The sequence below is a fragment of the Accipiter gentilis genome, chromosome 24 (assembly GCF_929443795.1).
Source record: "Accipiter gentilis chromosome 24, bAccGen1.1, whole genome shotgun sequence".
Classification (NCBI taxonomy): domain Eukaryota; kingdom Metazoa; phylum Chordata; class Aves; order Accipitriformes; family Accipitridae; genus Astur; species Astur gentilis.
In genome coordinates, this window is record NC_064903.1 from 14,039,075 (window position 1) to 14,059,928 (window position 20,854).

General features: G+C 56.0%; 1 protein-coding gene across 14 annotated transcripts in view; it reads right to left on the reverse strand.

Moving 5' to 3' along the window:
- DLG3 (discs large MAGUK scaffold protein 3) overlaps positions 1 to 20,854 on the reverse strand; it is an 85,724-nt gene that overhangs the window by 42,407 nt on the left and 22,463 nt on the right. For 10 of the 14 annotated variants that reach the window (XR_007509372.1, XR_007509373.1, XR_007509374.1 and 7 more), the window contains exon 5: positions 3,780 to 3,833. The exons of 1 other annotated variant lie outside the window; for it this stretch is intronic. Coding sequence is in view for 8 of the 13 variants with exons in the window: in XM_049827363.1 (XP_049683320.1) it covers positions 3,780 to 3,833 (54 nt within the window). In the remaining 5 variants the exon portion in view is untranslated. Of the gene's footprint in view, positions 1 to 3,779; positions 3,834 to 17,361; positions 17,689 to 20,854 lie in introns of those variants that run through there. 3 more of the 14 variants (XM_049827367.1, XM_049827366.1, XM_049827364.1) reach the window with 1 other exon arrangement.

A 20,854-nucleotide genomic window follows, 5' to 3' on the forward strand; every position in this document is an offset into this window, starting at 1 on the left:
CAAGGGAGAGCTCTCTCTGCCTGCACATGGCAGGGGGCCCAGAGAAAATAGGTCAAGAGCTCCTTCCCTTCACCTCCCTGCATCCACGCTGTCTTGACGCAGCACCAAGATCTACCAACTCGCTTCCAGCTAACTCCTGGCCTCAACCCCCTTGCATGAGTTGCCCACGGTGTTGGCCCTGTGCTCAGAGTAAATAAATGCCATATTTCTGGCCAGCCTTTTGCCAGAGGGTCATAGAGATAAGTCTGCTGAGCTTGGGCAGAGGGAAGGGGTTTGAAGCCTGACAGCCCCAGCACACAGCTGGGAGGGCTCCACAGCCACACTGTCTGTGGGAACTGGCAGTGGGACATGCCACCACCAGCACTTGGGACCAAAGTATGAGGGTGGCAGTTTGATTTTTTCTGGGGTTTTTTCAGGCTTAAAAGCATGTTTTGCCCTGCTCAAAAACACTAGACCATGGTGGCCATCTCTGCTGCACTCCACCAGTGACCGCGGCTGGGGACCCTGGCAGCAGAGTCAGCGCTGCACAAGGAGGTTGCCTCTGTGCTCACCGGTGGCAGAGCCTGGGGCTCCCATGGTGCTCACTGACCAGGATCAGGCCTGGAAAGCACTTGGCTTCCTCAGACCTGGCTTCTAGAGGCTGAGGAGGTGGTGGCACCTCACTGCCAGGCAGTGGGGCAGCAAAGGAAGGCTCCAAGGACCCAGGCTATGAAATCTTCAACTCCTCGAGCACTTTGGAGTGACCTACCCTGCTCACTTTGTGACTGTCTGGCAGCATCACCTGCGCCCTGGACAGCAAGAAGTTGTTTCAGCTTCAGAGACACAGCTCTGAAACGCAGAGACCCCATCTGCCATGGGAACTGTGCTTTGGATGCTCCATCTCCCTGCTATGGGCCTGCTGGGCAAAATACACCAAGGGGTGAAACTGTGAGCAACAACCTGGAGCTGGCATGGGTGATCCCCCCTGGCTCCTGTCCTTACCTTTCAGGGGATGCTTTTACTACAGCAGGAATTTTATAAGGATTTATTTGGGGTTTTACACCCTGGGGGTGCTGGGCTCTGCACAAGCTGCAGGCAGCAGAGCTGAGCCCCGGCCCCGGTGGTGAGTGGGACCCGGTGCTGCAGCTTGTACTTTACAGTGCTGCTGGTGCCACATGCTCTTGGGGATGGAGGTGGGTGGACAGAGAGATTGAAATGTGGAGCAGACTTCTTGATAAACAGCCGGGGCCAAATTCAGCCCAGCAGCTAGTCCAATGCAATCAATGGAGCTAGAACAGGAAGGAACTAGACTACATCCATCTGTTTATCATTAAGGAAAGCATTGAATAGTTAAGTAATTAAAGACTGGAAGATGTGACTTTAACCCTTCCAAATACATACTGTACCAACAGGCTTCAGCTTTCAGGTTTGTAAAAAACCCATGCTTCCAGATTTGCCATTTTGGTGTGCTCTTCTGCAGCAAGCCCTGGAGTGGCTCCTTTGCTGACCTGGGAAACGGCCAAATGGGAGGTTTTGGGGTATTTTCCCTGGAGCCTGAGGAGCCTGGCACCCCAGAGAAGGAAAGGACAGAGCAGGGCTCGTTTCTGTGCTGGTATGATATGAAGTAGAAGGCAAGAGGGTTTCCAGGCTGGAGGCTGAGAGGAACCAAAGTCAGGTGTCTCCCCTGCCCTGGGCACAGGGCCCTCCGGGCACCCCGCTGGTGGCACATGCCTGGGCATGGGGCTGGTGGTCCCTGCTCCACCCAGCAGACAACAGCCACAACCTGCGCCTTCCTTTTGACCACCACAGGGCAGTTCCCCCCCGGCATGTGCTGCTGGGGTTGGTTGGATGGATAGGTTAGGTGACTGCCATCCCCAGGGCGATGCTGGTGCCTGCCAGGGGTGCAAAGCACCCCACAAAACCCAGCCAAACCCATCCCAGGGGCTGCAGGAAGGGATCTCCCACCCAGCACAGCAAGAAGGAGCTGCGGCCAAGGCACAGGGAGAAGGGGCAGCTGGGGATGTGGAGCTAACAAGGTGGAAGGAAAGGGGCGGGAGGGATATGGAGTTAATGAGATGGGGTTGGGGGGGCAGCCAGGAGGGCAGGAAAGTGTCGTGCACTGTAATGGGAGGAGGCAGCTGCTGGCCCCATGGGCGGGCTCTCTGCTGCTGGCTTCTGCAGGGCTTGGGAGCCTGCCTGGGGTGACAGAGCCTGTCCTTGGCCCTTGGGCTCACCTCTCACTGCCCTTGGGCACACAGGCAGGGAGGAGGGACAGGCATGGCTGGAGCCTGGCGAAGGATGTGGTGCTGGTGGCTGCAATGGTGAGCAGGCAATGTTCCTCCAAGGGAGGGAGGGTACAAAACAGATGTGAAAGCAGACTTTCTATCCAGGAATACCTCCCTGCCCTGCCCACAGCACACCCCTCACTTGCCTCAGTCCAACTTTGCGGTGTGTCCTTCCCTTCCAGGAGACATCGCCCTTTTTCCAGTTCCCTGTAGAACGGCACCAGGCGGGTGAGTGCAGAGAGCAGGCTGCAACATGGCACTGCCTTGCAGCTGGGGTGCCCAGCACACTGCGAGAAGCCTCCAACCCCACAAACACCCTGCCATGCCATACATTTGGAGAAGGAAACTTTTGGGGACAGCAACTGTCTTCTGCCACGTTCATACAAGGCTGCTGGACCCAGGACCACGACAGAGAGGCACCACTGCCTTCCTCTCCAGTGCCAGGTGGCTTTGGTTCAGCACCCAAGGCATCATTAAACCATACAGCCAGGGTGGCAGAGGTCTCAGCTGGCCTTCCCTTCCTTTTCATAGCTCTGCCCAACCAGCCCAGCACAGCTGTGATGCACACTGACCCCACCACAGGCTGTGGGCTGAGATCTAAGCAAGGTCAACCACCAGAAGTCACCTGCAGCCCTCCACCACGACTCCAAAGACAAACCAACCCCACCTCCGAGTCCTGGTGCTGCTTCATTAAAGTGGAAGGCAGCTGAAATTTGCTGCATTAGAAGAAAACCAGGTGCAAAGCACCCAGCCCTGGCAAACTGTCAACTGAACTCCCTTTGGGGAAAAAAAGGGGAGCTCCCCACGAGCACGGAGCCAGTGCTGCAGAAATCAACGCTGGCCACCCTGCTCCCTCCATCCCCCCCAGCAGGAATGATTTGCAAATGTTCTGGGAAGGGATGCAGCAGCACGCGAACCCTCTCTGCAACAAACCAAGGAGGATTAGCTTTATACTACAAGAGTGCCAAATGCACTGTGGCTGTAAACACTCACAGTTACCAAGCACTGCTCAGCTGCTGGCAGACTTCACTGAGAGAGGAGCAGCATCTGATGGGTCCTGCTGCCCTGAGGACCAGCAGGTGCAATGCCAGGGCTGCCAAAGGGGGCTGAGGCAGCCCAGGAAGGTAAGGGATGACCCAGCAGGGCCTCACAGCCACTCTGCATGGGACACTGAGGAAATGGCTGTTTGGTAACGCTGAATGCAGCCAGCCCAGCTCCCCCTGCTCATCTGATGCCTGCTTACCCCACAGTGTGCCCCTCTGAGTGCCTCCTGCCTTGTACCCTTCCTGTGCTGGAGTCCCCAGCATCATGTGCTGCTAGCCTTGGCTCTGCTCGGCATCACCCGGCCCCAGTGAGGTTTGGGGGTGAGATGTGCTGTGGGGACATGGCACAGGAATCAGGCTCCTCTGCCACCTCACCAGGGCCTCCTTGGGCTGGAGGAGCCTCTCCTGCACTGCCGAGCAGGGAAAATGCACCACTTGTTCAAAGGAAGCAAAACAAAACCAGGAGACTTACAGAGAGCCCTTGTTCCAGCGAGTCTGTGTTCACGATAATGGGAGCAGGGTTGGCCTGTGAGAAGACAAAAGTGGGATGTCACCAAGTTAAGCAATGAACCCAGCCCTTCGTGGTGCACTGTCTCTCCCCTGGCTATGCCACCACAGACCCTCCGGGCCAGGCAGAAGAGAGTAATTCAGTAATTCAGCTTTTGTCCCTCCTCCAGGTGCACAACAGCCCTGGGACAGGAGCAGGGCCACAGCATGGCTCTTGGCATTGGTCACAATGTCTCAGGCCTGGTGTGTCCCAAACACCCCATGGTCTCAGCTACTGGGAAGGAGACAGGGAAGGCTGGAAACTCTCCCGGCCTCGGGCCAGAATTCCACCAGCATCAAAATTTACTTGCAATTCACATTACTGAGGGGTTAGGAAATAGAAGGAGGGATATATTGCCAGCAGGCCAGCCCCGAGGCCTTCAGGCACATTCCAGCAGCTGCTGCTGCCCCTCCTGAGCATGGGGCCACCACGCCCCGGGGGAGGCGGCAGCGTTTGATCCCTCGTCCTCGTTACCCCTGGGGTAAACCCTCTGCTCGGCAGCCTCAGCTCATCCCCCGCACCACCACAAGCATCCCCCCTCTCTTGCAGGGCCCCCCATGAACGTCTCTCCGGGTGCCCCTCCTCCTGGACTGCCCTCTATTACCTCGTTGCACATGGTAGGAGGGACACACGTGCAGAGGGCAAGCGGAGGCAGGACGAGGCAGGGATGAGGCCCTAAAGGGAGGGAGGCTCTCCCGGGAGGAGGGCACGGGGGAAGCTGCAGCGCCGGCGGCCGAAGGGCCGGGGGCGCCGCCCGCCGCCCGCGGGGTCCCGCCGCGCCGGAGCTGTCCAGCGCCACAACCTCCTGAAGGCGCGGTGCCCCGCGGAGCGCGCAGCGCAGCCCCTGCCCCCGGGAGCAACCCCTGCGGGCGCGGCCGCTGGGGCAAGGCAGCCGGGGAAGGCGTTTGTCTCTAAGCGGGAGCGTGAGGGAGAAGCGGCAAAGAGTGAGAAATTTCAGATTAATTACAAGGCCGACGTTCCTCACCCGCACGTGGCAGCGAGTGGTGCAAAACCTGGAAGGTCAGGGGCGAGTCGGGATTTGCATCATCGTTCCAAGGCTCGTGTGGAGGACAACAGCCAGAGCGAGACAGGGAAACGCTAAGAGACACGAACTACAAGGGGAGGTGAACGCTCCGCCTTAGGGCATCAGAAGCATCAGTCAGGGTCAGGAGCACGCAAGTCAAGGTATGGGCTGGTGCAGCAATTAACAGGAACCACTGTCTGTCCAGTAACGTGGGTGGTTGGATTGCACAGCCCAATGGCCTCTGTAAGGCTGTGATATTTTCACAGGAGCAGGCTACCTCCTCATTGCCCTCCTCTGGGTTTATATGCCCCCAACAGAAACCAACCTCCTCTCATAACCCAGCATGGCAGTCCCCACCACCTCCTGTTTCAGTTGATCGTATTTCTCGACTTTCCACTCTCCTCATTTTGTAGGTGGGAGAGTTAGGGGTCAACCGGATTGTGGTTTAAATCTTGCCCTGAAATGTTCTGCTCTCCTATGGATGGAGCAGGAGGTAGTTAATTTGATTTATTCAGCTGCTTTCTGATCTTTCCTGCAGCTGTAACTATTGGTTACAAAACCATAGTTTTTATGGCAATTAATTCTCTAGCTCAGGCAAATATGACCACTTCCAAGCACTCCTGCCAAACCCCTCCCCCACACAAGAGAATCGCAATTTTCAGGTCCAGTGTCTTGGGATCTCCATAGCCCAGAAGCAATGTTAAGCTGGGAATATCCCCTCTTTGGCAGTACACAGTCCTTGTATTTAATCCAGATAATTTGTGAGATAGCATATATTAAACCTGGCACCGGCTTTTATTAGTCCCCAGTGCAATTCTAGGAAGGGATTCCACATTTCAAGGCAAAAAAGAAGCACTTCTACTGCCAGCAATTAACAAACGATGGATGTTTGAACCTTGATGTGCCAGAGGCCAGCTGTTATTAGATGAGTTTCCAGGAAGGAAGCAGAAGAGGCAGCCTAAGTGAATGTAGCCCATCACGTGCCCCATGATTTATGACCTGAATTCAACCCCACAAATGATGCTTTGGATCCCTCCCAGGGACAAGTGCTGTGTATGATAATGTTATAGAGGCTTTTGCAGGTCCAGCCTGAGTTCTCCACTGAGCCCCACTGCAGTCTCTTTGTTGAATTACTAATAGCCCACAAATCACACATCACATTGCCTCGCTCACACAGTGGTGAGGCCTAAGGACATATTTTGTCTAGCCTGCTTACTGCACACTGAGCATCCTTCGCAGCCATTCCACACTACTGATTTTTACATCTCAAAATACTGCTAGGAGCACAATTTCCCACTCAGGCTCCAGATGGGACCCATGAGATGCCGAATGTGAGTGGCTGCTTAAAACAAAGTCACACATGGTCAGGAGGAATTCAGACCAGGAAATCCCTGCTTGCCTCCTGTGGCCAGCTATTCCAGCTACTACAAGAAACGTGTTTGGACATTAGCTCCAACTTCCACTTGCAAACATTCCAACATTTGCACCTTGCCCGTTCTACTGCAGAGTCACACAAGATCTAGGACTCAGAAATAAGCAGAGGGCCTGAAAATGAAAAGCCCCTGCTTCCCTCTGTCAGGCAGGTACATGTACCAAGCCCTCTGCTAGCCGAGGGAGAAGAGAGAACATCATCATTTTTTACTGGGCAGCAGGAACGTGCTGGTGAATTAACCATGCCCTCAATTCTATAGGGAAAAGTAAGTAATTTATGCCCTAAGGAGCAGGGGGTTGCTGCATGCATGGAGGAGAAGGAACAGGGCTGTGCATTCAGGTCACATTCAATGGAGGCTGTCAGATCTCTTCCATCTAAGCTGCTTCATCACACTATTGTTATTTACCAAGCCCTGTTTGTGCTTGAGGGGTTTACAAATGGAAAGAGAAGAGGTCCAAGCCCTACGGTGCTCATCCTATGGCAGCAGGACCACCAAAGCCCAGCAGAGCTGGAGGTGTCCTGAACTCTCTCCATCAGGCAGAGGTGCAACGGGCTGCACAGATCCTTGGGCTCAGGGGCTGGAGGCTGCAGGGAAAGTGGGACTCAAGGAGGACCTCGGGGAGTGAGGGGGGTTGCTGCACACATGCAGAGATTGATCTAGGCGGAAAGCCAGCGAGGCAGAGGACAGCTGTTGGGAAAATCTGGGCAGCAACAGGAGTCAAAGGAAATAGCGGTGAAGGGGGATGAGGTTTGAAGGTCAGGATTCAAGAGCTCTCTGGTCTCACAGAGGCTGAGAGAGGCAGAGCCTCGCATTCCCCTGTGTTGAGGCACCAGTGCTCAAGCACTACACAACAGTCCCAGTGGCAGCCACAGCCCAGGTGCTAAAGGAGAGGGCAGCAACCTGCCCCATGCAGTCACCAGCGAGGGCCTGGCTCCCTGCAGAGGCCCGAGAAGAGCCTAGAGCCTGTCTGGGGGCAACTGCCTCCGGGGCTAAAGCCAGAAGGAAGCTGCGGGTCTGCACACAGGGCAGGAGGGACATCTCCTCCTCAACAGCCCGCAGCCCCCCCGGCCTGGAGCAATTCCCCTGCAGCATGCGCAGGGAGCAGGAAAATAGCCAGCAGCACTCAGACACACCTCAGGTGTAGGACGCGGCCTTTCAGAAACACCTTTAGATATCACCTCTGGGCAGTCATCTGAGAGGGACCGCCACCATTTGGGCTGTATTTCTAGTGGGTGACTGGCCTCAGCAGCCCAGGGGCACTAATACAGTCACCTGGGGGCAGCCAAGCCCCAGACGTCTATAGGTATCACCCTTCACCTCCATTTCTGTTGTCATCTGCTGGGCCAAAGGTAGGAATTGCAAAACATGACGATTTTCCAAAACTTCCAACCAAAAGAAAAGCTGCAATTAAATGCAAACAGAGGAAGTTCGTTAGCTTGCTTCCGAGGGTCTAGCCTTGCCCTGTGGCATTTCCCCAAGGACTGCTCTCAAGGCTGGCACACGGGAGCTGAGTGGGGAGACTCTGAACTGAAAGTTCAAGATATTCTCTCCAGAGCCGAATTCCTGAAGCTTTGCAACAGCTCCACATCCTCCACAGAGTCAGCATGGGGGCCAGCCCACAGAGGTCAGGAATTAGGTACCTCCTCCAGACGGAATAAATGCGCCGCAGACATCCCAGGCCAATGGCAACAGGATTGAGCCCACATATAAACCCATTTGCATCTTAACTAGCAACAGGACTCAAACAGGAGCCTCCAGACCTGACAAATACCAGGCCTAACACACAGAACTGGTCTCTGCAGGAGGCCAGTGTGCCCTATGTGTCATGGAGTGAGGGATGCGCAGGACAGGGTGACTATCTGTGACTCCGGACTAGTGCATGAGAAGCAAAGTACTAACTTAACTCCTTTGTTTCTGCAACTTTCCCAGATTGGATCAGAGTGAAAAATCAATTTGCCTTTTAATAACCTTTGCTTCGTACCGTCTGAGTTATAATAGTAACACTCAAAAGGAAGTGGCTCTGGCAATAAGGGAAATTTAGTCTTTACATCCTTTTAAAAGCTCTCAAGGCCAGAGGCCAAGCGGGGAGATGCCCAACAGAAGCATCTAAACAGGGTGGACACAGTGGGCTGCTTGTAGCCTGGCTCCATCTGCTTTGATTTTTTTTTTTTTTTTTTAAAGAGTGTTAAACTGTGGAGAAAGCTGTGCATTTACAGCTATGAAAGCAGCTGCTCTGTGGCAGGACCCCACAGTGCTGGGCGCTTGCTGTGAACACGCAGGTAGCAGCTCAGGGATGCTGAGGAGCGGTGCAATACTGCCGTGGCAGTGGTGTCAGCTGCAGGATGCCTGGGCACCAACAGGGTCCCACTGACAGGGCAGGGAGTGGGTTTGCACCAAGCCAATGATTTAATTTCACAGGAGTGAGCCCAGGTCCTGCCAGTGTAGCACACATGGCAAGCCTGTGCTCACCGCCACTCACCCTGATAAGCACCGACACACTCATCTGCTTCACACCAGACTTCCCTGCCCTTCGCACAGACACTGGTTTTCCCAGCACCGGGGCTGCCTCCTGCACCAACGCAGATCCCAACAAATAGCTGCCAAAAACATCACCTCCCAAAGCAGCTCAGATGACACAGCTCCTCCACAGTGACCTGTGGGCACTTTTGAGGTCAAGGCAGGACAGAAACCTGCTCCTGAGGCTCCCTGCACCAAAGGCAAGGGAGGTAACGAGCCCCAGCTCTGCCCCTGCCAGAGGGCTGGTGCATGGAGTAGCGAGGTGCTGGCAGTGTCCCTCCAGGCTGCTCTGAGCCCCCACTCCTGATGCCTGCACGCCTACAGACCCCCTCAGCTTTCACCTGGCCATGCGCAGGGAAGCCACCTCACAGACCTCCCAGTAAGAAATGATGCATGGCACATCCCTTCCCAGACCAACGCCTGGCTCCCAGCTGGCCCACAAGATGTAGGGCTTTTCCTACAGCTTAATACCAAATCCATGCTTTGGCCTTCCTATCCCTTCCCTTCTCAAGGGGAGAGGTACCACACTGCTGCCAGAGGCTGGTCCCCTTCTCACAGCTTCCTGTGCTCACCTCTTTTTGCCTTCACAGGCTCTTTACACGGTGGCCAGAGTGGAGGATACTTGGGAACATCAGAGGGCTGCAGAGTCTCAAGGGAGAGCTGCATTCCTCAGGGCTCCCACAGGCTTGGATGGGGAAAGGGAGCAAAAAGAAAACTGAGGCTGGAAACTTCTGGAAGCTGAAGAACTTCATGGCCAGAGATGAGTCTCCCTTCCCTTTAACTGGCTGGACAAAATACCTCTCTTTGCATGTTTTCTTACCCACTGCAAGAGCGACCTGGTGGCTGACACTGTTTGGGCAAGGGGAGGCACACACCACCCAACAGTGTGCCTGCACGAAGGGGAGCGACAGGCTGAGCCTGACCCCGTGCCTCACTTTTGCACACCTCAAAACGTGGCATAAACAACATAGGAAATGATGCCAGGGCAGACTATGGAGCTTGCAGGTGCCCGGACACCCCGTGTCGGCCCTGACTAGCCAGGCAGGGCTACTGCCCGCGCCCCTGTGCTTGGCTCCCAGCCGGTGTGGTGGCCCGTGGGTGAAAGCAGCCCTCCTCTCCAGGCTGCCTCTGAGAGACATCAGAATTGGGCCGTTTTGGTGGTGTGAGCAGGCTCTGGGGCCACAGTGGCAGAGCCCCTGCCCCTCAGCTGCATCTCGGCACTGGCTCAAAGCACCACGGCCATCCGGAAACAGGGAACGCAGGATTTGAAAGGTTCCTGGTCACAAGGATCTTTGGCAAAGCTGCTGAAGTGCCCAAAGTGTAATGTGAACACAAGCAGCTACTGAGGGTTTAATCTTTGTTTTGGTGCTTTTTTTTTTTTAAAGAGTAAGCTTAAATAGGGACTGGAAAAAGCCTTCACTCAGTGGAGAAGGAAGAAAGCTTCCCCAAACAGAAGCTCTGTGGAGTCTAAGTTTCCATTTAGAAACCATTAAGGCCAGTGTGTTCATACTTGAAAGTTAGACATCCTGTTCCAGGCTCAGCCCACTAAAATAAGTGACCCAATTTGCAGAGGTGCTGGGCTCCGGTAGCTTCCCTCTGACCTGGTGGTACCAAATAAAATTGACTCAATTCCTTTTTTCACAGGAAGAGTTATTATCATCTGAAAGACTCACATGCTTTTTTCCCCCCTCTCAGACAAATATATATGTACAGAGAAAAAAAAGAGTGAATAATGGACAGTGTTAAAATAAAGATTTCTTTCGTCCCTGGGATTCAAATATCCTATTTTCTTCTATTCAGTAAGTTCCAGTGCACACCAAGTTACAAAGTGTTAAGAAATGTGTTTCTGTGGGACAAAAGCAAACCAAGATCCATCAACAGAGCCTCATACTAAATTCCACTTAATGCAAAGGTGACAAGAGGGTCGAGGGTGCCCGGAAGCACAATGTGTCCCCCAAAATAATTACACCTTCTGAGCAGTCCTTCAGCAAGACCCATCCAAGTGGGCTTCTGCACACTGAACTGTGAACTTAATTTCAAATTCACATATTCTGAACTTGTTAAACACTGTATTCAAAGTTTTCATCCCCAAGTCGCTGATATATGTTCATAGCATATTGTTGGATTTGCAATGAGGGCCCTTGAGGGATCCCTGTACCATCCCATCTTTGCATGTGTTAAAACCAGCTGTGAGCATTAGCACAGCCCATTGCACCTGCAGCACTGGCATAACCTTACAGCAAGCATTAAGCCCATTCCCAAATCACAGCTGCAGTGCCGAGCCAGAGATGCACTGTCCCTCCTGCCAGCATGTGGGGATTGGGATGGCAGGCAGAGCCCCCATGCCCCAACCACACCAAGCTCCTCATGCCCCAGTGCAGACTGGTGCTTGACCTGCTTTCTCCCAGGACCCAGAGACCACAGTCTCCTTGGAGAGCATCCTGCATGGATCTGTGCACCGCAGGCACCCAGCAGATAGCCATGGCCGTGACTGATTACGGCCTGATTAGTCTTAATGACTTCCTCTCTCTAAATGAGCATTCACAGCTAAAGAAGGAGTGGAAGATCCTCTCCTCCCATCACGGCATACAAAGCACCGAGGGGCTTACCCAAACGAGGCAACCCTCCAGGGACAATGACAGCTCTTCGCTTCTACCTCCCCCTCCTCTACATCCAGGGTACCCAGACAGGACCTCTGGTACGGCCATCCCCTGGGTTTCCTTCTCATGCAATGTCCCATGGGACCCTCCTACCTCGAGCACACCCTGAGGATGGCTGGCAGATCCCCACCGAATCCCCAGCACTGGTCAGGACAGGTCCCAGCCATGTGACACCCAAAATCATGGGGGAAGAGCCAGGTGGAAAGTGCAGCCATGGGGGCACTGAGAGCATCCCTCCAGCAGGGGTGAGGGCAAGTGCTGCTGTGGTAGAGGATGAAGGTCTTCCTGCCAGCCCCAGGTTCTTCATGAGGAGCCAACTCCTGCACATGGCTACATCCCTGCTGAAACCTGCCCGTGCTTGGCCCTGGCTGCCTCACCAATGCGCTCTCCTCCTCCTTCAGCAATGTGGCAGGGCCACATCGTCCCGTTTTTGGTGGGTACTTTCCTTTTCTTACACATGTTGCACTGATGGGGTCTCTCCCACCTATGTGGCTTCACACGCTGCCTTTACAGCAGCGGCTACTTCTCTACTACGGCCAGTTTGGACACCAGCTGCAGTGTGTCTCCCTGTGCTGCTCCCGGGGTCCCTCCGGCAGCTCAACACCCCAAAACCAGCAGCAGGGTGCAGCTCCAGGGCTGCGGTCCACACATCTGGGCTGGCTGGCAGGCAGCAGTTGGAAATCCGGCCAGAGAGGAGCTAAGCTCGGTCCTTCAACTCCCCTCTCCAATTCCAATGTTGTCCCTTACCGTATTAATGGGATGGGTCAGCAAGCACAAGCGCACAGCCCCTGTCTGAGGAATTCACATGCTCAAGGGAAGGGGGGAAAGTCTTACAGGTGAATAAAGAAAGCAAGGAGACAAAAGTCCTCAGCTGTCCACTCCTAAATGAACTTGAAATGTTTTGGGAAGGAGCACTAACAACATCTGACCCTCCTCAGCCTGGTCCAGGGGATGGGTGACAGCAGGACATGGGATGCCTCAGGGTGGGCAAGGGGAACTGGCTCACCCAGCATCTGGGTGTTAAGGCATAAGTTTCCCCAGGAGATGCACAGGGAGGAGAAATGACTTTATAAAGCATTAACTGGGCCTTGGTTCCAGCTGGCAGTAGGAAAGGAAGGTCAAGACCATCAGAAACATCGGCTGCCTCCCAGGTCCATGGGGCAAGGGGCCGAGGGCGGGTGTGAGGCTGGGTTTGGGGGAAGGAGAGCAGCTCAGTGCCTGGTTATAGCAACTCAACTGGGTGATGACGGCAGGATCACCAGACAGAGATGCCCAAGAAACAAGCTGAGAGGTGAAATCAGATGGAGGGAGATATATTAGGAACAGACATGCAGATTTACACATCGTGAGTGAGGAGGTGACAAACAGGTCTGTGGGATGGGAATCAAAATCTCACAACGAGGGTGTGGAGTGCGATGAGGAATGGTGGAGAGGGAAGACCCTCCCGGGACTCCGGCTGGCAGGACGACATGCTGGAAGAGATGCTGGAGGTGGAGGGAAGGCAGAGGGGCCACCAGTGACCAGAGAGCAGGGGCCAAGCAGATCAGGGACAGACAAACACCACGTTCAGCAACGGAGCCAGACACAAAGGGCAAGTTTCACTACAGTTGTATCTACATTTAGGTTGCCAAAAATACCTTTCACAGATTGGCTGCCTTTAATTAAAAGGATGTCTCCTGTGCTCCTGGCACGATGCAGAGCTCGCCCTGCTATGTGGGGCTCTGTGTGGACACTCTGCAGGGGGGGCTTTCCCATGGGGTGGCTTCTCTCTGCCCATGCCCTCCTGTGCCCTGCCAGCACTGGGCAGGTCAGGCAGCGGTGCTTCCCCCAAATGCCCCTCCACGGCACAGGCACAGAGGAAAGGAAGAAAACTTCATCCCCTTCCTGTTTTGGCTTCTCCTCTTCCCTCCAAACACAGAGAACGCCTTCCTCCTCTCTCCTCCTCCACCTTTCAGTGCAAAGATTTAGCTAATTTCTTCTATGAATAGCACAGAAGTAGCCATAGCAACATCACCCTGCCAACCTCACCACCTCCACTGCCTCTGTGTCCCCAGCACCCTGTTCCTCTCACCCTCCCTCGCACCTCCCCAGGGAACATCTGGGGCTTCAGCCATTTCCCACGAAGCAATCCGCGTTTGGCTTCCCACCTGCCCCATTGGCTTTCTCCCTCCTTCCTTCCAGCCATGCCTGCCTGTCGCTCAGAAACCCAGCCCGGACCCACCATGGCCTCCCCAAGCTCTTTCCTCCTCCCCGACCCCCCCACCCCAAGAGTCAGGAGCCCCAAATCCAGCAGCATCCAAAGGCTCGGCAAAGGCTGGTGCTTCCACCAAGGCATGCTGCCCTGTGTCCACCTACTCCAGGTAATTCCCTAGTGCACCGGAGGAACTATAACAAGCAATGTTTGTGAGTGAAATGCTCACTGCTGAAGACAGGCAGGGAGGACCTGTCCCCTTCTTCCACCTGCTTGGCCATGAAACACTTCTCCTGGTGGGGGAGAAGCATGCTCTGGGCACTTGCAGGTGGTCAGGGACTCATTGTGATGCTTGTCTAACCCTCCTCTGCATGCTCCTGACTCCCCAAAGGGGGCACAGGAAGGGAGGGACAGCAGGACAACACATTTCTGGCCAAGCAGAACCAGCCAACATGGGGCAGCCCCAGGGGTGAACCACATGCCTGGGAACCGCACTGCCCGCACTGCCTCTTCCCCAGCCATCCCAAATGCACATGAAAACGGTGGTGAGACCCTTGGGACCCTCATGGGGGGCCCCGCTCTGGGCACCGTGCCAGGCACCAGGGACCTCAGGGTGGACTAAGCCACAGGGCTAGACCTTCCCTGCGGGAGGGAAAGGTGCTGGCTGCTGCTGGATCCTCAGCGCAGGGAGCAGCGCTGGAGAAGGGGCTCAGGCATGGCCGGGCAGCTCAGCACTCCTCTCCTGAGAGCCCGTGGGCGTCACTGTGCAGGGGAGAGGAGGGGGTTGAGTGCTCTGCTCCTCTAGTGCTGCGCATCAGGGATGCTTCCCTGGATCATGCTGCCATTCCTCCCCCAAAGCCGGGAGTCCTCCTCTCACCCCAGTCTGGCAGGGGAGGACTCAAGTCCTCCACCAGCAAGCAATGGGGGACGAGGAGGGCGCAGGGCCAGCCGGAGTGACGGTGGTGGGAACAATGGAGGACAGAAGTGACAACAAGCGCAGGGAATGGGCAAAAACAGACAGGGAACATGGATAGATAAAGGAGAAGAAATGGAAGAGATCTCAAAAGGGAGAAGAAAAGCAAAGCAAAAAGAAATGAGAAACCCAGAACTCAGAGATTTCCTCCCTCCCTATGGTCTGGATTAGGGGTTCTCAGTTACTGGCATTGCCTGAGCAAGCTAATTTGTGTCCTAGAGAAGGGGATAGGCAAGAAAAGAGAATTGACAGGGCACCAGAGCTGGGAGGAGGTACAGATTGATGTTGGGACCATGCCATGTGTTGGGCAGCACGTGTGGGCATGTCTCACATGCCATGGAGCTGCACACAGGGTCTGTGAGTACGTGTGATGTCAGAGAACATACATCACCATATACAGCCGTGAGCACATTTCCGATGTCAAGAGCATCCACACATGGCAGCCACACCAGCACACACAGGTGGTGCATGTTCTCCTCTGCTTGTGTGAAGAAGCAAGGGGAATAAAAAGGCTTAAATAAGAGGTGGTGAAGCTCCTCAAGAGGTGAGCAGATCCCTGCTTTCCCAGGGAAGCCTCCTGGCCTGCACACCCCTTCCCACCTCTGCTGCTGGAAGTGCTTCCAGGGACAGGGAGCTCATTTAAAGGGGCAGCCCTGAAAAATGGCAGCCCTGCCTCTAGCCGAGGCTCTCGAAGACGCAGAGGCTGCCTCCTCAGCTCCTGCGAAGGAGACTAGCTTCACACCCACAGCATCCAGCCAAATCTACTCAAAGACCACCATCTCCCAGCCTCCCAGAGCCAAACCCATCTGCCTGGGCACAAGCCATGCCCAGCTGTTTCCATTATACCACCTTTTGTCCCTCTGCCCACCACTGGGCTGGGAAGAACATGGATTCCTGACAGTTCAGGCACTTTGCACCCTCAGATCAGAAGGGGAGCATTGCTGAGGTATTTGATGCAAAGCTTTACTCATTGCATACATTTGCTACACACCACGGAGCAATCCTGCCTGCTCTGATACAGGCAGTGCACATACCACACACGTCATATTCTACATGTGGACCCCGTTATGCTCACGTAGCCTTACACACTGGCATCCTCTGTTGCTTGCAATGCCACGAGAAGCTTTTAACCCCCCCCCCCCCCGCACCCCATCTTCAGAAAGGCTAAGGCTGAGCAGAGACTCCCAACGTGGACTTTCAGAGCAGCCCAAGCCCTGGGGCTTCATGGCAGCACCACAAAGACACAATGATTTCTCTTCCACCATTGTAAAAACGTAAAAGGCTCCCCTGCCCAGCCTGCCACGGCAGCAATGCAGCTGGCATCGCTTCCTTCCTTCCCAGCCTGCTTGCAATCGTCTTATCAGGAACCCTGGGCTGGACCTTTCATGCAAGTAGGAGTGGAAAGGAGGGAGCAGACATGCTTCAATTCCCTGCTCCTACCCAGCTCCCCGAACTTGCTGCTCTGAATGCAGGGAAGGAAAGAGATAGCAAAGGAAAGATGGGAGAATGCTTGCCAGGAATCAGCAGGCGAGAGAGAGCTGAGGCTGATTTTGATGCAAAGAGTGGCAGAGAAAGAGACAGAAAGCAGGACCAGGCTAATAGCAAGGTGGCTGGGTTTTTGGGTCCTTTCTATAAACATCATCTGAGCGTATCAGCTTTGAATCTAATTATTTCAACCAGAGCTACAGACTGAGACAGTAATGAAGAAAAAACGGGAAGGGAAGAAGAGGGTTGTGTTTTCTGAGGGGAAAGGAGGAGAGAATTCCCATTGATTCCCATGTGTCTGCCTGCTACAGTGCCTTGAAATAATAATTAGAAGGATCAATAAGAAATCATGTGAGGTTTGGAGATAATGAATGAAAGAGGCAGAAGAAGCAAATTGAAATGCCTTTCTCTAAAGCAGGGTAAATTGTTTTTCAGGCAGGGTCTAGCCTCCATTTTAATGCTTTGCAAACAGATCCAACCATTTTCTAAGCTGGCTTGTGGGTTCAAAACAAGACTGGTCTCTCCATTCAGGGGAGAAAGAGAGAGACAGCCCGAGAATGGGTCCTGGAGGAGAACACTAACAAAATGAATGTGTGTGGGAAGAAATGGAAGCAGTGAAATGGGGCAGAATGCACACAGCATGCCAGCGACCAGAGCAGGGTTACGTAATAATTTGGGGGAGCAGGGACGTAGCAGCAGAGCAAGGAAACCACAACTCAAGGGAGAGTGGGTGCCAGTTGGGGAACACTGGCAAGCGGCACCGCGAGCCCACGAGGCTGCCCGGCAGGCAGCATGCCCCACGCCTGCTGAACACAGTATGATGGGATGCCCTCAACACTGCTAGGGCTTCAGGCAACGGCATCGTAAGCGGCGAGGACCTCGGGTGGGGTGTCTGAAAAACATCACGCCTGACGCCCACCTCGTGTCGAGCGAGACCCAGCTGGCCCCGGGGAGGCTGCTCCGCTGCAGAGCTCCTGCCCTGGGCAAGACCACGGCACCCAGCCCTAGCGACGGCGATGCCAACCTGAGCGACGCCGACGGCCAGCCCGAGCGATGATGATGGCCAACCGCAACGACGCTGGCGTCCACCCCGGCCGCCCGCCCGCGACGCCCCAGGGGTGACGCTGCACCCTGCCACGACCCCGCCGCTCTCCCTGGGTTACCCCCCGTCAGCCACCCGCCCCATCCCGCACCGGGGAGCCGCTGCCCGGGGCTGGCCCGTACCTGCTCGTACCAGTCGCGGCTCGAACACGTGCACTCGGGCCACCAGCCCGGGCCGCTCCCGTTCACCTTGGGCGCGCTCTTCCCCGGCGGCGGCGGCTTCAACGCGGCGGGGTCGCGGGCGGGGGGCCCCAGCTTGGCCTTGCCGCGGGCAGCGGGCGCGGCCCCCCCAGACGCGGGCAGGGTCTGCGAGCCGTAGCCGCCGTAGCCGTACTGCTCGTGCTGCCACTCGCCGTAGGAGGGGGGCTCCATGCGCCGCAGGGCCGCCATCCGCGTCACCTCGTAGCACTCGGGGCACTTGCAGCAGTGGTGGTGCTTGTGCATCGCTGCCCTCACACCATAGAGCCGGCAGGGAGGGAGGGAAGGAGGGAGGCAGGGAGGGAGGCGGCGCGGAGGGAGGGAGGGATGCTCGGGGGGCAGCAGCAGCCCCCGCCCCGCGCAAGGCGCGCCTGCCGCCTCCTCGCCCGCTCGGCGCCCCCGGCCCCGCGGGCGGGAGCGGGAGGAGGAGGAGGAGGAGGAAGAAGGGGCGGCGGGGGGGGGGGGGGGGGGGGAGTTACAGCGCGGTAATCTCCGCGGGGGCGCACCACGGCATCGCCCGCAGGGCCGCTCAGTCCCGGGGCAGCGGCGTGGCGTGGCGTGGCTCGGCTCGGCTCCGCTGCACGGGGCGGCTGGGCTCGGCTCGGGAGCGCGGAGCGCGGCACCTGCGGCGGCGCGAAGCATCCCCCGCCCCCGCCGCCCCCCCTGCGGCCAATCCGCGCCGGCGGAACCTCCGCGCCCCGCCCCGCCCCGGCGAGGAGCGCGGGGGCGGGGGGGGGCACCGCTCGGCGAGCGCCGCGGCCGCGCTTACCCCCGCCGGCCGGGGCAGTTCCCGGGCGGGCGGTCCGCGAGCCGCCTGCCAGCAGCGGGCCCCGAGGAGCGCCCGCGCTGTCGCCGCCGCTCCCCGGCAGCCCCCGCTGGCGGCATCCAGAAGGAACAGAAATCCTCCGCTCGGCAGCCTCACGCATCACCTGCGGCTCCCCGCAGCCCGTCCCCATGCCCAGACGCACCAGGCGGCTCTTGTGCAGCTCCGTTCCTCTTAGCCTCTGCGCGGCGGTGGGCAGCCCTGCCGGCTTCGTGGTTGACACCAAGAGGGGTTCCCTTCGCATCGGCTGAGGTCCGCGCTGGAGCGTGAAATCATTTTTCCGGACCTGAACCGCGGTCACTAGCCCGGCACCAGCATCTCTGCTGCATCCCCACGTCAGCTCTCACCCTGCTTTGCCGGAGATGTTGCCACACGCTCCAGCACAGCACCCTGGGGATGCTGCCGTTGCCCAGTGAGCCACGGGTGCGCCGGGGGTGTAGAAACCCCAAGGGCCTTTGCTGGGCCTTCCACCTACTGCCATCGAGGGATGGTAAAAGCAGAGCTGAAACGCCTGCTGGTGCAGCAGGGCAAGGGCGCTGCTCCCAGTGCAGCTCAGGCAGCCCCTCACCTCTTGCACCGAAGTGCCAGACTGGAAGAAGTTCAGAAGAGAGTCACCCAGACAAATTGAAGGGTAGAAAGAAAAAACGTTACAAAACCCACATCTGACCAGTTAGAACCTGAAACCGGCCTCCTAATGTTTAAGGGCTGTAATAAACACCAGGGTGGATGAAGAATTATTTGAAGAAATGGTATATAAATATGTAGAAGAGCAATGAAAGGGGCATGACAGGGCTCCCGCAGGATATGGGTAAAGTAATGAGACAGAAGCGGGAGGGGGCCACAAGCTGAGCCACAAGATGGGGTGGTTCAACACCCCAATTCAGGCTGCAAGATCTGCAGGGTCCTACTGGCCTCATGCAGCCTGCGCAACAGGGGTCTGCTCACAAGCAGGGCTCTGGGAGCAAGAAGCGCATGACGGCTGGTCAGACAAATGCCCCTGTCCACTCACTCCTTGTTTCTTTCCCTCTTTAAATCACAATACAAAATTACTGCTACACTTGACCACCACAGGCAGAGGTGCTCCTGCAGTGTTTGCTCCAAAGTGGTCAAATCAAACAGTTGCTTCTGGGTGAAGGGGGGGAGGGGTTAGGGGGGCAGAAGACACCCTGTAATTGGGATCCACGTTGTCCCCAAGCCCTGTGGTCCCCACTGCAGGCTGCAGAGCCTGTCCTCTCCAGCACTGCCTGCGCTTCATTGCCTCTGGGCCACTCAGGTTTCCTCTGTCACAGGATGGATGCTACAATCATGTGCTGCTCTGTGCTTAATGCTATGCAGAGGTGTTGTGACTGAGATACATTACACTGAAGCTGCAAGCTTAGGACAGTCATAATGTTCCCAGATGAGCAAGTCTAGAAATCCTGTCCCCACCATACTGGCCTCAGGCAGCTGAGGAGAGCAGTGCTGCTGAGCCCTTGGAAACAGCTTCACAGGTCAGCCTCACCCTGCTGCTCTCAGGGGCTCTTGCTGATGAACAGTCAGTTATGGGATCTGGCTGCACTGTGGCACTGACCCAAAGACCCAGAAGTGCAGCAAGATGAAGCCAACGGCTGCATATAAGAAAGTGCGTCTACCCTGCAGAGCTCAGTGCCACTGGACACTGCAGACCCCAGGAGCTCACTAAGGCAAGGCAGGATTGGATGCCTCCATGCAAAGCGAGCTTGTTCAGAGTTATTTTAATCAATGAAAAACTGTGCTTGTGTGCATGGAAGGAAAGCATGCAGTGTTGGCATTAACAGAGAACTTTACACTTCAGGCTTTAAGAAATTAGGATCGTCTCCACATCTTCTGCTGCTCCTTGTGCCATCTCCCAGAGCACACTGTGCTGGCCCGGCAAGAGGATGCTGGGCTGACAAGCACTGTGCTCCGGGGAGATGCTGTACCTCCTCAACAGCCAGGGTGGACCAGGGGGCTGGGGGATGTCACCTGTGCAGAGAAGGCATCTTGCAGCAATGAGAGCAGAGGTGGGAATGAGGGGAGGGACTGGGGCAGGAATGAAGCTGAGGTAGGGGATTTCTGCACCAAAGCAGAGCAATAAGCCTTGTAGAAACAGACAGGTGGCCAGTGTCTCCTGCATGAGAGCAAACGGACATTTAACTCCATCTTGGCTACCCACCATCTCCCACACTGTGGCACCTCTGAGATCTGAGTCACTTCATCAACGAGAAGTGCCCAGAACTTGTAACATAACCATAACTAATTACTGCTCCAGCCCAGCTGCAAACTTCCCACCCCAGGATTGCACAGTTTGGCTGCAGGGACCATGCAGTGTGCAAGAGCTGCACTGACCACCCAGTGAGGACCCCTCCACCACCATGAGCCTCCTCCAAAGCCATCTTTGGGCCAAGAACGGGTGGGATACCAGTGTCTGGATGAGGCTGACTTGGGTGGGAGGAGAGCACATGCGGAGCTTGTAAATCCAACTGCTCACATGTGCTTGGCTCCCTCCTCCCTCTCCCCCTTCCACTCAGTCCTGTGGTGGGGGCAGGCAGGGACATGGGGATTCACTTAGGGGGGAAGTGCAAAAGCAAATGACAA